This window comes from Oncorhynchus mykiss, chromosome 21, assembly GCF_057628025.1.
Source record: "Oncorhynchus mykiss isolate SJ-2025 chromosome 21, ASM5762802v1, whole genome shotgun sequence".
In the NCBI taxonomy this organism is placed as follows: Eukaryota; Metazoa; Chordata; class Actinopteri; order Salmoniformes; family Salmonidae; genus Oncorhynchus; species Oncorhynchus mykiss.
Window position 1 is genome coordinate 6,780,949 of NC_143042.1, and position 15,953 is coordinate 6,796,901.

The following is a 15,953-nucleotide window of genomic DNA, read 5'->3' on the forward strand; positions in this document are numbered from 1 at the left end:
TACCTGTGGATGTATTTCAAGGCCTACCTTCAAACTCAGTGCCTCTTTGATTGACATCATGGGAAAACCAAAATAAATCAAGTATAAACACCATGGGACCACGCAGCCGTCATACCGCTCAGGAAGGAGAAGCGTTCTGTCTCCTAGAGATGAACGTACTTTGGTGCGAAAAGTGCAAATCAACCTTGTGAAGATGCTGGAGAAAACCGGTACAAAAGTATCTATATCCACAGTAAAACAAGTCCTATATCGACATAATCTGAAAGGCCACTCAGCAAGGAAGAAGACACTGCTCCAAAACCACCATAAAAAAAGCCAGACTACGGTTTGCAACTGCACATGGGGACAAAGATCGTACTTTTTGGAGAAATGCCCTCTGGTCTGATGAAACAAAAATAGAACTGTTTGGCCATAATGACCATCGTTATGTTTGGAGGAAAAAGGGGGAGGCTTGCAAGCCGAAGAACACCATCCCAACCGTGATGCACGGGGGTGGCAGCATCATGTTGTGGAGGTGCTTTGCTGCAGGAGGAACTGGTGCACTTCACAAAATAGATGGCATCATGAGGGAGGAAAATGATGCGGATGTATTGAAGCAACATCTCAAGACATCAGTCAGGAAGTTAAAGCTTGGTCAGAAATGGGTCTTCCAAATGGACAATGACCCCCAAGCATACTTCCAAAGTTGTGGCAAAATGGCTTAAGGACCACAAAGTCAAGGTATTGGAGTGGCCATCACAAAGCGCTGACCTCAATCCTACAGAGAATGTGTGGGCAGAACTGAAAAAGCGTGTGCGGGCAAGGAGGCCTACAAACCTGACTCAGTTACACCAGCTTTGTCGGGAGGAATGGGCCAAAATTCACCCAATTTATTGTGGGAAGCTTGTGGAAGGCTACCTGAAATGTTTGACCCAAGTTAAACAATTTAAAGGCAATCCTACCAAATACTAATTGAGTGTATGTAAACTTCTGACCCACTGGGAATGTGATGAAAGAAATAAAAGCTGAAATAAATCATTCTCTACTATTATTCTGACATTTCACATTCTTAAAATGAAGTGCTGATTCTAACTGACCTAAGACAGGGAATTTGTACTAGGATTAAATGTCAGGAATTGTGAAAAACTGAGTTCAAATGTATTTGGCTAAGGTGTATGGTAACTTCCGACTTCAACTGTACATAGGTATTCCAACAATTTGGCTATGATTTGTATAGCAAAAACACTATATCGTTATTTGAAGTTATATTTTTTTGCTAGTTTGTAAGTGGAATATTTACCTCCTGATATGTAGGGTAGACCTGGCATTGATGGAAAGAGAGGTCTGGCTGGAAAAGATGTGAGCATTTTTTTCTCTTTGTCAAATAATATTGTATTTTTTTTAATGTTCCTGCTCTGTTCCAGCATTTTAATGAGATCACTTAAAAAATACCCACAAATACCCCAAAATGAAGTCCTCCTAATTCTTCTCTTGAGACAGGGAGAGCAAGGACAAAGAGGAGATGATGGCAAAAAGGTATGATTTGTAGCAAGTCTGGCTATTCCCCAAACACACCAACACAATAAACCATATTTGTGATTTTGTGTCTCTAACCCTAGGGTGATACAGGTGAATCGGGAACTGAGGTAAGTTATTTTATTTTAATAAGGCAGTATTAATTATCATCAAATTATTAACATGATAATTAAGCCCAATTGTTAATTTCTCCTATCTCCCCCCAGGGTAAAAAAGGGGAATTGGGTGCTCCGGGCCCACCTGGTACCCATGTTCTGGTTACTCAACAAGAGGTAAGTACATCTCCACATTCCCTACAAACTGGTGCACCATGTAAGAACAATCTTCTACATTATCCATGATAACCCATCTGTCTATTGCAGGGTTCTCCAATAGGCATCCTATGTGGTTTTATTTGACCCCACCAAGTAAAAAAATGATGATGGAAAAAAACTATATATATATACCAGTCAAAAGTTTGGACACACCTACTCATTCAAGGGTTTTTCTTTCTTTTTACTGTTTTCTACATCGGAGAATAATAGTGAAGACATCACAACTATGAAATAACACATATGGAATCATGTAGTAACCAAAAAAGTGATAAACAAGTCTAAATATATTTTAGATTTGAGATTCTTCAAAGTAATCACCTTTTGCCTTGATGACAGGTTTGCACACTCTTGGCATTCTCTCAAACAGCTTCACCTTGAATGCTTTTCCAACAGTCTTGAAGGAGTTCCCACATATGCTGAGCAATTGACCACTCTGTGGTCCAACTCATCACAAACCATCTTAATTGGGTTTAGTTTGGGTGATTGTGGAGGCCAGCTCATCTGATGCAGCACTCTATCACTCTCCTTCTTGGTCAAATAGCCCTTATACAGAGGTGTGTTGGCTCATTGTCCTGTTGAAAAACAAATGATAGTCCCACTAAGTGCAAACCAGATGGGATGGCGTATCGCTGCAGAATGCTGTGGTAGCCATGCTAGTTAAGTGTGCCTTGAATTCTAAATCACAGACAGTGTCACCAGCAATGCACCTCCACACCATCACACCTCCTCCTCTATGCTTCACGGTGGGAACTACACATGCGGAGATCATCCGTTCACCTACTCTGCGTCTCATAAAGACACGGCGGTTGGAACCAAAAATCTAGAATTTGGACTCATCACACCAAAGGACAGATTTCCACCGGTCTAATGTCCATTGCTCATGTTTCTTGGCCCAAACAAGTCTCTTCTTATTATTGGTGTCCTTTAGTAGTGGTTTATTTGCAGCAATTCGACCATGATGGTCCGATTCACACAGTCTCCTCTGAACAGTTGATGTTGAGATGTGTCTGTTACTTGAACTCTGTGAAGCATTTATTTGGGCTGCAATTTCTGAGGCTGGTAACTCTAATGAACTTATCCTCTGCAGCAGAGGGAACTCTGGGTCTTCCTTTCCTGTGGCGGTTGTCATTACGTGGCCATTTCTTGGTGTAGATCGTGGCTTTCCCCTCTCTCTCACTCTCTCCTACACCCAGGTTCTGTTATCTCAGGCCATACATTCATGGCAGAGACTCTCTCCCCCTGGTCATGCAGAGAGAGAGAGACCACAGAGTGAACAAAGGATTTCACTTGGCTGAACTCCTAAATCCCCAAAATGGGGGAATTAAATTATATGTCCACTTGTAAGAATGTGGGAAGGGTCCGTGGACACTTAAGTGATGGGTATGACGAGTATGTTTCATCTGGTGACCTCATGGAGGACAGGAAACACACACAACTATATCACACAGCTATATCTCTGAATGTGTACATTTCTCAATTATGGGGTTTGCATCTAATTCTTGTATAAAATGAATGAGTAAAGATTAAACTATTTGTGATGTTACCCTTTGGAATGAGAGAATTGTATTCCCTGTAAAGTTTAACTAGTCAGCGGCCACGCCCCCATGAGCACAGACATGATCTGGCGTCATGGAACCGCCCTTTTCTATTGTTACGAATAAACAGACTAAGCAGACTAAGCAAACCCCCAGCGTGAGCTGTGATTGCAAATAGTTGAGTACCAAGACTGGAAAACCATACCATGTGGCGCATTGGCTACACGGCTGGCAATGGTTCAACTCTGAGACTATTGATCCCTACAGAATAAGAGAAAATCTTAGATACTAATTACTAGTCTGCAGCTAGAAATTCTGTAAACCTGGGATGCGAATGTCGACAACCGCCGAAACATCTATTCTAAGAACAATGGACACCTGACGTACCCATTACAACAGACACTATCAGGAGCTGCAGATAGACCTACAACCACTCTCTGATGAACTGACTCTCCAGCAGACGGACCGACAATTCCAACAGAGAAGATAGCAACGACATATGGCCGTAAATATATTGATTGTAATTATTCCCGAATGAGCGAGCGTTCATGTGCGAAGGATTAGCATTTCAATGAATTTAAGTATCCACTGTGAAGTGAAGCCCTTTTGTCTTTCCAGCTCCTTTATCTGTCTCCGCCCCCTTTCCTTTTCCACCAAGCCGTCATATCGGCTTAGCCCTTAGGGAATATTCCCTATCGTTAGTAACCAATATCTACTGTTTGTTTGTTTATGCATTTCTGTGATTAGTTAGTAAATAAATGATTAAGCCAATTGGTGTATGGATGATTTATAGTTTAGGCTGGGTTCGTGCAGATAACCAAGAATTCTACGAAGTTTGAAATGAGAGTGACGTAAGGTAAAGAATAATTAATTAATAGAGGACTAATTGATCAGATATTAAAATATCTGAAGAGTTATATTCGGAAAATTATAACTTTGTAATCTGAAGAGTTTCCATGGTGCCCCGACTTCCTAGTTTATTAAATGTACATGATTAGTTTAATCACGTAATAATAATTACTGAGAATTTATTTGATAAAATAACAGTCTTCACCTTTAATGATGCCAAAGACATGACACGGTCCTCATGAGAGCCAGTTTCATCATAGTGCATGATGGTTTTTGCGACTGCACTTGAAGAAACTTTCAAAGTTTTTGAAATGTTCCGGATTGACTACCTTCATGCCTTAAAGTAATGATATACTGTTGCTTCTCTTTGCTTATTTGAGCTGTCCTTGCCATAATATGGACTTGGTCTTTTACCAAATAGGGCTGTCTTCATTATACTACCCCAACCTTGTCACAACACAACTGACTGGCTCAAACGCATTAAGAAGACAAGAAATTCCACAAATGAACTTTTAACAAGGCACACCTGTTAATTGAAATGCATTCCAGGTGACTTCCTCATGAAGCTGGTTGAGAGAATGCCAAGACTGTGCAAAGCTTTCATCAAGGCAAAGGGTGACTACTTTGAAGAATCTCAAATATAAAATATATTTTGATTTGTTTTAACACTTTTTTGGTTACTACATGATTCCCTTTGTGTTATTTCATAGTTTTGATGTCAAGACTATTATTCTACAATGTAGAAAATAGTAAAACATTAAGAAAAACCCTGGAATGAGTAGGTGTGTCCAAACTTTTATGGCATTAGATATTTTAACCATATTTGCCTCAATCAATCAAATGTATTTATAAAGCTCTTTTTACATCAGTAGATGTCACAAAGTGCTTATACAGAAACCCAGCCTAAAACCACAAACAGCAAGCAATGCAGATGTAGAAGCATGGTGGCTAGGAAAAGCACCCTAGAAAGGTCAGAACCTAAGAAGAAACCGAGAGAGGAACCAGGCTCTGATGGGTGGCCAGTCCTCTTCTGGTTGTGCCGGGTGGAGATTATAACAGTACATGGCCATTTAAGGCCAGATTGTTCTTCAAGATGTTCAAACGTTCATAGATGACCATCAAGGTCAAATAATAGTCACAGTGCTTGTAGAGGGTGCAACAGGTACCCTCAGGAGTAAATTGGCTTTTCAGTTGGCTTTTCATAGCCGAGCATTCAGAGGTCGAGACAGCTGTGCGGTGGAGAGAGAGATTTAAAAACAGCAGGTCCGGGACAAGGTAGCACATCCCGTGAACAGGTCAGGGTTCCCTAGCCGCAGTCAGAACAGTTGAAACTGGAGCAGCAGGATGACCAGGTGGACTAGGGACAGCCAGGAGTCATCAGGTCAGGTAGTCCTGAGGCATGATCCTAGGGCTCAGGCCCTCTGGGAGTGAAGGGAGAGAGAGAGAATTAGAGGGAGCATACTTAAATTCACACTGGACACCAGATAAGACAGGAGAATTACACCAGATATAACAGACTGACCCTAGCCCGCCGGCACATAGACTATTGCAGCATAGATACAGTCAGACTGCCTCTGGCTGTATTGCAGCATAGATACAGTCAGACTGCCTCTGGCTGTATTGCAGCATAGATACAGTCAGACTGCCTCTGGCTGTATTGCAGCATAGATACAGTCAGACTGCCTCTGGCTGTATTGCAGCATAGATACAGTCAGACTGCCTCTGACTGTATTGTTGATGAATGTTCCCAGGGTGCCACCCTTGAAGAGATGAGACAGGCATTCCCTTTGCCAATGGGACCTCCTGGGGCTAAAGTAAGCACAATGTTCATACTCTGCATGGTTCTATATATAATTTAATCTAATGGGCATAGTCAGCTGCAGCATCTACACCCAACAACTGCCTGGCAAGATGTGTATACTGTATATGTTGATTGATTGATTGACATGGATGGATGGTTTGGTGGGTGGATTAATAGATTGTTGGGTGGATGGATGGGTGGGTGGTTGGGTGGGTAGATTGGTGGATGGATTGATGGGTGGATGGATGTATGGATGGGTGGGTGGGTGGATGATGTATGGATGGGTGGGTGGGTGGGTGGGTGGATTAGATGGATGGATTGGTGGGTTGGTGGATGGATGGTGGGTTGGTGGGTTGATGGATGGATGGTGGGTTGGTAGATGGATGGATAGTGGGTTGGTGGATGGATGGATGGATGAATGGTGGGTTGGTGGATGGATGGATGGATGGTGGATTGGTGGATGGATGAATGGTGGGTTGGTGGATGGATGGATGGATGGTGGATTGGTGGATGGATGAATGGTGGGTTGGTGGATGGATTGGTGGGTTTTTGGATGGATGGTGTATTGATTGATTGATTACATATGATCCTATATAGGACATGTGATTTATATGAGTTGATATGATCCAAAAGTGGCTAGCTGGGCTTAGCTTTAGACTTGTATGTGGAATGTGCTTGATATCCCCCTCTGCTCCTCTGTCTCTGTGTTTAGGGTCCACCAGGGATGAAGGTACATTTCTTTACTTTATTGATGATTGAAGATATAACTGATGTGGAATTGTAATGTCTACTTTATATGTTCAGGGAGAGCGGATTGAAAGGAAAGAAAGTCATGTGTTCCCAGTAAAAAATAATGATTTATTCGTGCTTATTCATGAAATGTATTATAAAGTGTTAGCAAATATTGTTTGACACATCCCGTCAGTGAAAGGAAATAAGTGAGGACTTTGGAAAGGACATGGTTTTGACCTGTCCTATTGCTCCTATTCCTCAGGGTGACGCTGGTCTTCCAGGGAAAGCAGCTGACATGAAGGTAGACATCTCAGAACTACATTAACGGCACATACATTTCATGGAAAACAACAAATCATGGAAAAAAATGTTTTATTTTCTCCTTCCCAGAACATTGAAGTAATGTTTGAAGACTATGGCATAAGGGTAAGCTCTTGACTCCGAATCCCAAACAGTTTTGTAGTTCAAAGTTTTTCATTTCACTGCCCAAGGTGGCTGTCTCATTAAGAAAGACTCTGTTTCCCAGCTGCCCTTGCTGAAGGCACTGATTGACAGGCTGCTGCAGGACGGCATGGAGGAGCTTCTGCAGGAGCTAACCACCTCTAGGAGAGTCAATGAGAAGGAGAAACACGGCTCCAACATTATCACTGACTACACAGTATGTACACAGTCCATGCACATCTCTTCAACCCTAATCACACCAGGGGACATACCTAGTCATTTAGTGGGTTATTCCTGGGAGAAGTTCAATAAGGAAAATTGAAATTGGAATGTCAATTCTCTTTCTGAATTGACTGAATTGAAATGTAATTTACCATAACCCTGGTGACAAGCCTGGTATCAGAACTCTTAGATAGTGCTGGACTCATGAGTGTGTTAGTGTTGGACTCATGGGTGTGTTAGTGTTGGACTCATGAGTGTGTTAGTGTTGGACTCATGAGTGTGTTAGTATTGGACTCATGAGTGTGTTAGTGTTGGACTCATGAGTGTGTTAGTGTTGGACTCATGAGTGTGGTAGTGTTGGACTCATGGGTGTGTTAGTGTTGGACTCATGGGTGTGTTAGTGCTGGACTCATGAGTGTGTTAGTATTGGACTCATGAGTGTGTTAGTGTTGGACTCATGAGTGTGGTAGTGTTGGACTCATGAGTGTGGTAGTGTTGGACTCATGAGTGTGTTAGTGTTGGACTCATGAGTGTGGTAGTGTTGGACTCATGGGTGTGTTAGTGTTGGACTCATGGGTGTGTTAGTGCTGGACTCATGAGTGTGTTAGTATTGGACTCATGAGTGTGTTAGTGTTGGACTCATGAGTGTGGTAGTGTTGGACTCATGAGTGTGGTAGTGTTGGACTCATGAGTGTGGTAGTGTTGGACTCATGAGTGTGTTAGTGTTGGACTCATGAGTGTGGTAGTGTTGGACTCATGCGTGTGGTAGTGTTGGACTCATGAGTGTGTTAGTGTTGGACTCATGAGTGTGTTAGTGTTGGACTCATGAGTGTGTTAGTGCTGGGCTCATGAGTGTGTTAGTGCTGGACTCATGAGTGTGTGTTTTGAACAGAGAACTGTAAAGTATGAGATCTCCAAGGAGCCTCTGACAGAGATGGACACCATAGAGGAGGCAGTTGACTCTGACCTAGACAGACAGCTACCAGAACCTAACTCTGTAAGTATCCACTCCAAACATGCTACATGACATAGGAACGCTTTCCCTCACACATATTAAGCCTAACCCTAACACAAAAAAAGCTAGTTCTATGGAGATTATCAATTGAGTATTGTTTTTAGTCCACGACTAGTCTTTATCTGTATCCCAGAAATCAACCTATATTATAAAGCCCAGTCTATTTATGTATCCGAACAGATACACTGTTGTACTACAGTATGTAGTTATTCATCCAGGTCTCTATCTCATGAAGGATGCTTTGAATGAAACGGCGGAGGGCCCCACATTCTGGAGTCTCACCCCTCTTAATGGTCTTAATGGGGTCCAAGACGTGGGGAGGATAGAGAGCACCTCTAAGGGGATAGAGGGGACACTGACAGTGGACGAGGACTTCAGTGAAGCTCCCTCCCCCAAGTTGGCTTTATCAAACTCAACATTTAACAACACAACGTCTGAAGAGGTAAGGGGTACCTCTTCTACTCGAACCCCACAGCCAAACACTGGCTCTACTCAAAACCACAACCAAACAGTGGCTGTCAAATTAACTTTTAAAAGTGAACTATGAATAGTACAAGGTGTGTGTGTGTGTGTGTGTGTGTGTGTGTGTGTGTGTGTGTGTGTGTGTGTGTGTGTGTGTGTGTGTGTGTGTGTGTGTGTGTGTGTGTGTGTGTGTGTGTGTGTGTGTGTGTGTGTGTGTGTTTTAGAGGGTCTCTGAGGTACCAGGGGCAATAGTAGAAACTGTTCTCCTCAGTGGGGAAGACTCCTTGAAGAAAAAGAAGAGTCGGGAACGGAAGGTGATGTCACTACAAATAGATATATTTTATACATCTGATAAACACAACCTTGTTGGGTTCAAATCAATTTCAACATTTGAGAAAAGTTTGTAATTTGGACATCAATTATGCAATTAAATGTAAGTTGTTCACAACCTATTTGTATTAATGACTATACAAACAAATGTTATATTTAAATAGGTCTAAATAGATACTGTAAAAGAAAACATGGAAACTTTCCCTTTAACATTTTCTTAAATTTACATATTTTTTTAGCGATCATATTCTCTCCCATGAATCAGCCCATGACACAGATGTAAATATCTTTGACCATAACTACCACAGCATGTTAGATCTGTATTTCCTATAAAGCATTACAACTTTTAACTGTGAAATTCTGAACCAGGGCAAGGGACAGAAAGGACGACATAAGAGGCAAAGACAACGCCTGGTAAACGCCCAAACTAAAGATGGAGTCAAAATAACCATATAAATGCCCAAACTAAACATGTCTAACATTTACGTTGTCACAGTCTGTTGCTAAGCATGTCACCCTCACCTGTTTTAACCTCAACTCCTTCAAATGACAGTGAGAAAATAATTACTATCATTTCTTTCTCAGCAAATATAACATTTATCGAATTCTAAGCCTAAATTAAAACTAAGCTTATTAAACTGTACTTGCTGTGCCTAACTTGACCAATAAAAGGTATTAAATCATCATAACAGACATTTTAAAATGACTAAAAGCATGATTTTTTTTTCTCCTAACTTGCTTTTTTATTTTGTCCTTATTGTTTTGGACTTGTAAGTCATGTCCTGTACTCTCTCTTTGCTGCTTTGGGTCAAATACATGTTTATGATAGACATATTTATGAAAGATATCTCCTCTTGACCCCATTTACATAAGGGACTCACCTTTTTCTCTCCTCTCTGAAGACGAGTACAGAGGAGGAAGAGGAAGCGGAGGAGGAGGAATTATACGATGGGGATGAGTACAGTTATGAATATGAGGTGAGTAACTGTCAAGTGAGATGTAAATTAACATTCCTAATTATTTGATTGGTACATATTATTAATCCTAACTACAGTATTCAATCTGTGGGTGGACACCCTATGATGTCATCTTTCCTAGTACACCTCAGGGATCAGGGTTGGAATGACACATTTACCTCACTGGGCTGCCCATTATCCACAGTCTTTAGCAGTGCCCTGATTGTGTTATGGTAGTGATCAGCATAGTGTGGGAACCCTCCTAATTCAAACTCTACAAACTAAAATGATTAGTGAGTTTAAAGAAGGTACCTGAAACTCAATTACTCTGATGCAATACATGAATTAATGACTCACTCACCAGTAATGCTGTCGTTATTTTGTGACGTTTGTAAAAGTGTTTTAGAGTGGAATGTTTTTCATAGTTATTCTTAATTTTTGTTGAAGGATTCCACAGATGATCCCTCACTGTCAATTGAAAAGCAAGGGGAGTTTGAAATCACAACAGAAAGCACACTACATGGAATGAGCAAAGAGGTGAACACATTTCCTTTGCCACTGTCTCTCTAGATATAGATGATAGTAAAGACAACGGATAGTAAAACATGTCATTTTGACCTTTGAACCAGGAAATGTACATACAGCATTCTATCCAGTATTAGTCATTACTGATTATATGTCCATGTTTCTTAGAGTGGCCTGACAACTTTAGGTCCATATCCATCCCAGTCACCAGGAGACAGTGAAAAGGTATGAAACTGGAGCTCTTTTCCTGAGATACTTTGTAAAGTGCGAACTGTGTCAAGCAGAGCCAGCACCATGGACAGCTCTGAGTTGAGTGGTAGAAGGCTATGTGACGTGTGTGTTTGCTGTATTATATATTGTTCTGGAAACATACTACACTTTGTTCCAAAGCAGGGGGAATTCATCACACCTGTCCTTCCCAGCACAACGGAAGAAACAGAGAAGGTAAGTCTGTGACTGACTGCATGATTCTACCTGACGCTTTACTAACCATGATCCTGAGGGATATGAGGTGTAAATGGACACAACTAGCCTTCTATTCGTCTTTACTAACCATGATCCTGAGGGATATGAGGTGTAAATGGACACAACTAGCCTTCTATTAGTCTTTACTAACCATGATCCTGAGGGATATGAGGTGTAAATGGACACAACTAGACTTCTATTAGTCTTTACTAACCATGATCCTGAGGGATATGAGGTGTAAATGGACACAACTAGCCTTCTATTAGTCTTTACTAACCATGATCCTGAGGGATATGAGGTGTAAATGGACACAACTAGCCTTCTATTCATCTTTACTAACCATGATCTTGAGGGATATGAGGTGTAAATGGACACAACTAGCCTTCTATTAGTCTTTACTAACCATGATCCTGAGGGATATGAGGTGTAAATGGACACAACTAGACTTCTATTAGTCTTTACTAACCATGATCCTGAGGGATATGAGGTGTAAATGGACACAACTAGACTTCTATTCATCTTTACTAACCATGATCGTGAGGGATATGAGGTGTAAATGGACACAACTAGCCTTCTATTAGTCTTTACTAACCATGATCCTGAGGGATATGAGGTGTAAATGGACACAACTAGACTTCTATTCATCTTTACTAACCATGATCCTGAGGGATATGAGGTGTAAATGGACACAACTAGACTTCTATTAGTCTTTACTAACCATGATCCTGAGGGATATGAGGTGTAAATGGACACAACTAGCCTTCTATTAGTCTTTACTAACCATGATCCTGAGGGATATGAGGTGTAAATGAACACAACTAGCCTTCTATTCGTCTTTACTAACCGTGATCCTGAGGGATATGAGGTGTAAATGGACACAACTAGCCTTCTATTCATCTTTACTAACCGTGATCCTGAGGGATATGAGGTGTAAATGGACACAACTAGACTTCTATTCATCTTTATTAATGGTGTTTCAGTTCATGTATGCCTCCGTTGGACTGTGGGTGTATGAATGTGATGCAAAGTGCTTTGATCCAATGATTATCATTGGCATTCCAATACAAAGGTTGTAGGTAATTGATATAATTTATATGTTCTAACTTATCTTCTTTATGTGTTTCTTGATTAGAATTCACAAAAGAAAGCCCTGCCCAGTGTTCAATAACATGAATACATAGTCAGATTGTGTCATAATAATGATTGGCCAACCATCGTAGTGATCTGAGCACTTGTCATCACTGCGTACGTTGAGATCTTTCGTCTGACTAAAAACTGTGAACATTTCACCAGTGCAAAAGGTACCACAATTCCAATTTTAAACATTAATTATTAGGCCTGCGTGAAAAAAATATATTTAAAGACTTAAATAAACTAAATTTATATTTGACTTAAAGATTTAACACAACTGGGCCAACTTACAATGGAAGACATACATACTGTATCCCAGCATGCATTGGTGCATGACCTCTGAACTTTGCCTGAATGGTAATGTCAAGAGCTGCAACCAAAATTCACTTCTCCAATGACATTTTTAGCTCACTGGGCTGCCCATTATCCACACCAATACTTTGAGTCTTATAGCAGTGCCCTGATTGTGTTATGGTAGTGATCAGCATAGTGTGGGAACCCTCCTAATTCAAACTCTACAAACTCAAATGATTACTGAGTTAAAAGAAGGTACCTGAAACTCTGATGCAATACATGTATTAATGAGTCCATCACACACATTCATGAGGAGGGTGTGTTGTTGACATTGCATGTGTACATCTCTAGAGACAAAAGGAGGAAGTCATACAGTTGATTAGGGTCCCCACCCACTTCCCTGAAAATAATGAATTATTAGGAATTGATTAGTTTATCATTATATGCCATTTATATACCTGTTATTAATTGTGGTTTGCGTGTCGAACTCAGATGACTGTCTCACTCACCAGTAATGCTGTCATTATTTTGTGACATTTGTAAAAGTGTTTTAGAGTGGAATGTTTTTCATAGTTATTTTTAATTTTTGTTGAAGGATTCCACAGATGATCCCTCACTGTCAATTGAAAAGCAAGGGGAGTTTGAAATCACAACAGAAAGCACACTACATGGAATGAGCAAAGAGGTGAACACTTTTCCTTTGCCACTGTCTCTCTAGATATAGATAATAGTAAAGACAACGGATAGTAAAACATGTCATTTTGACCTTTGAACCAGGAAATGTACATACGGCATTCTATCCAGTAGAGGTCATTACTGATTATATGTCCATGTTTTTTAGAGTGGCCTGACAACTTTAGGTCCATATCCATCCCAGTCACCAGGAGACAGTGAAAAGGTATGAAACTGGAGCTCTTTTCCTGAGATACTTTGTAAAGTGCGAACTGTGTCAAGCAGAGCCAGCACCATGGACAGCTCTGAGTTGAGTGGTAGAAGGCTATGTGACGTGTGTGTTTGCTGTATTATATATTGTTCTGGAAACATACTACACTTTGTTCCAAAGCAGGGGGAATTCATCACACCTGTCCTTCCCAGCACAACGGAAGAAACAGAGAAGGTAAGTCTGTGACTGACTGCATGATTCTACCTGATGCTTTACTAACCATGATCCTGAGGGATATGAGGTGTAAATGGACACAACTAGCCTTCTATTAGTCTTTACTAACCATGATCCTGAGGGATATGAGGTGTAAATGGACACAACTAGCCTTCTATTAGTCTTTACTAACCATGATCCTGAGGGATATGAGGTGTAAATGGACACAACTAGACTTCTATTAGTCTTTACTAACCATGATCCTGAGGGATATGAGGTGTAAATGGACACAACTAGACTTCTATTAGTCTTTACTAACCATGATCCTGAGGGATATGAGGTGTAAATGAACACAACTAGCCTTCTATTCGTCTTTATTAATGGTGTTTCAGTTCATGTATGCCTCCGTTGGACTGTGGGTGTATGAATGTGATGCAAAGTGCTTTGATCCAATGATTATCATTGGCATTCCAATACAAAGGTTGTAGGTAATTGATATCATTTATATTTTCTAACTTATCTTCTTTATGCGTTTCTTGGTTGATTAGAATTCACAAAATAAAGCCCTGCCCAGTGTTCACTAACATGAATACATAGTCAGATTGTGTCATAATAATGATTGGCCAACCATCGTAGTGATCTGAGCACTTGTCATCACTGCGTACGTTGAGATCTTTCGTCTGACTAACAACTGTGAACATTTCACCAGTGCAAAAGGTACCACAATTCCACATGTCATTTTAAACAATAAATATTATGCCATCGTTATAATAAAAGTATATAAAGACATTTGATTAAAAGATTGGACACAAGTGGACCAACTTGCAATGAAAGACATCCATATACCAGCATGCATTGAGCATGACCTCTGAACTTTGCCTGAATGGGAATGTCAAGAGCTGCAAACAAAATATGAACTCTTCATGAGTGAATTTATACACTTACTGATTACATTTTTTTTTCTGTTTTTTTGTTTACTTTTTATTTTTAACACAGGACCTTTCCTGAATCCAGAAAGATTGAGACTGTAGATTAGTAAACACGGAGTGTTGGTATAAACTGTGAAGTGAAGTGTATCGCTGGTGAGGAGCAGTCTACCCTTAACCTGACCAGCATAACATGAGGAGGGACTTCGCTTCGTCACGCAATGATGATGTAATTTGTCCAATGTCACTCGTCCAATGCCACTTCTATGACCAGAATCGTGTGTTATACTTAATTCAAATACCTAAAAGATGAACAATACATAGGTAAAGCTAAGTTAAATCAAGACAGTGTATTATATAAGGATTATTGGACTAATAAATCCTTCCATCAGATGTCAGTGTTATTTTAGCATCGACTTTGCATAAACTAATTTATTTATTAAAGAAGTTGAAACCGTTACATTGGACCTAAGCTGTAGTATCTCTCTGTCGCTTCAGTATTACAACAGTTTTTACCTCCTCGTAATTTGTTCAACCATATTCTAATGTTTTCAGTGTATCGCTGCTTATCAATTCCTCAACCAAATGTTATTTATTGAAAACATGGAAATAGATTGTATTTTGTTCCTTTTCTGTATTACTTACTACTTTTTCAATGAAATGTGTTTCCATCATATTCTTCAGAATATACAGTATTCAAACCTGTTTACACTGGTGAAATGTTGGCAGTCTAAAGTTTTCTCTTTGTATTTAACCTCTCTGTGTGCATGTAAGTAAATGTTCAAATGATCAGAAGTCTTTGTGTCTTCTTTCATCTAACATTAGAGCCTGTAATCCATTTCTGATACATCACAATCTGAAGGGACATATACACTTGATCCAGGGCTGCGCACGGACGCACGCACACACTCACACACACACACACACACACTCATGCACGCACACACTCACACACTCACACACTCACACACTCACACACTCACACACTCACACACTCTCACACTCTCACACTCTCACACTCTCACACTCACTCACGCACGCACACACTCACACACACACACATTCACACTCACACTCACACACACAAACACTCACACACACACACACTCACACACACACACACACACACACACTCATGCACGCACACACTCACACACTCACACACTTACACACTCACACACTCACACACTCACACACTCACACACTCTCACACTCTCACACTCTCACACTCACACACTCTCACACTCACACACACACTCACGCACACACTCACACACTCTCACACTCACACACACTCATGAGTGGGACACTACGGCTGTAGGCCAAGCACCATGGGAACTCCCC

General features: G+C 40.6%; 1 protein-coding gene across 14 annotated transcripts in view; it reads left to right on the forward strand.

Annotated features, from left to right (window-relative positions):
• The window catches only part of LOC110490786 (collagen alpha-1(VII) chain-like), a 112,376-nt gene that overhangs the window by 68,694 nt on the left and 27,729 nt on the right, over nucleotides 1-15,953 (forward strand). For 3 of the 14 annotated variants that reach the window (XM_090213622.1, XM_090213625.1, XM_090213629.1), the window contains exons 61-80: nucleotides 1,294-1,338; nucleotides 1,480-1,515; nucleotides 1,599-1,625; nucleotides 1,722-1,787; nucleotides 5,965-6,027; nucleotides 6,727-6,744; nucleotides 7,009-7,047; nucleotides 7,137-7,172; nucleotides 7,273-7,404; nucleotides 8,302-8,406; nucleotides 8,660-8,866; nucleotides 9,111-9,200; nucleotides 9,586-9,630; nucleotides 10,119-10,193; nucleotides 10,620-10,709; nucleotides 10,866-10,922; nucleotides 11,088-11,141; nucleotides 13,183-13,272; nucleotides 13,429-13,485; nucleotides 13,651-13,704. In XM_090213622.1, the coding sequence (XP_090069748.1) occupies nucleotides 1,294-1,338; nucleotides 1,480-1,515; nucleotides 1,599-1,625; nucleotides 1,722-1,787; nucleotides 5,965-6,027; nucleotides 6,727-6,744; nucleotides 7,009-7,047; nucleotides 7,137-7,172; nucleotides 7,273-7,404; nucleotides 8,302-8,406; nucleotides 8,660-8,866; nucleotides 9,111-9,200; nucleotides 9,586-9,630; nucleotides 10,119-10,193; nucleotides 10,620-10,709; nucleotides 10,866-10,922; nucleotides 11,088-11,141; nucleotides 13,183-13,272; nucleotides 13,429-13,485; nucleotides 13,651-13,704 (1,386 nt within the window). Of the gene's footprint in view, nucleotides 1-1,293; nucleotides 1,339-1,479; nucleotides 1,516-1,598; nucleotides 1,626-1,721; nucleotides 1,788-5,964; nucleotides 6,028-6,726; nucleotides 6,745-7,008; nucleotides 7,048-7,136; nucleotides 7,173-7,272; nucleotides 7,405-8,301; nucleotides 8,407-8,659; nucleotides 8,867-9,110; nucleotides 9,201-9,585; nucleotides 9,631-10,118; nucleotides 10,194-10,619; nucleotides 10,710-10,865; nucleotides 10,923-11,087; nucleotides 11,142-13,182; nucleotides 13,273-13,428; nucleotides 13,486-13,650; nucleotides 13,705-14,679; nucleotides 15,402-15,953 lie in introns of those variants that run through there. The other 11 variants (XM_090213631.1, XM_090213632.1, XM_090213633.1 and 8 more) reach the window with 11 other exon arrangements.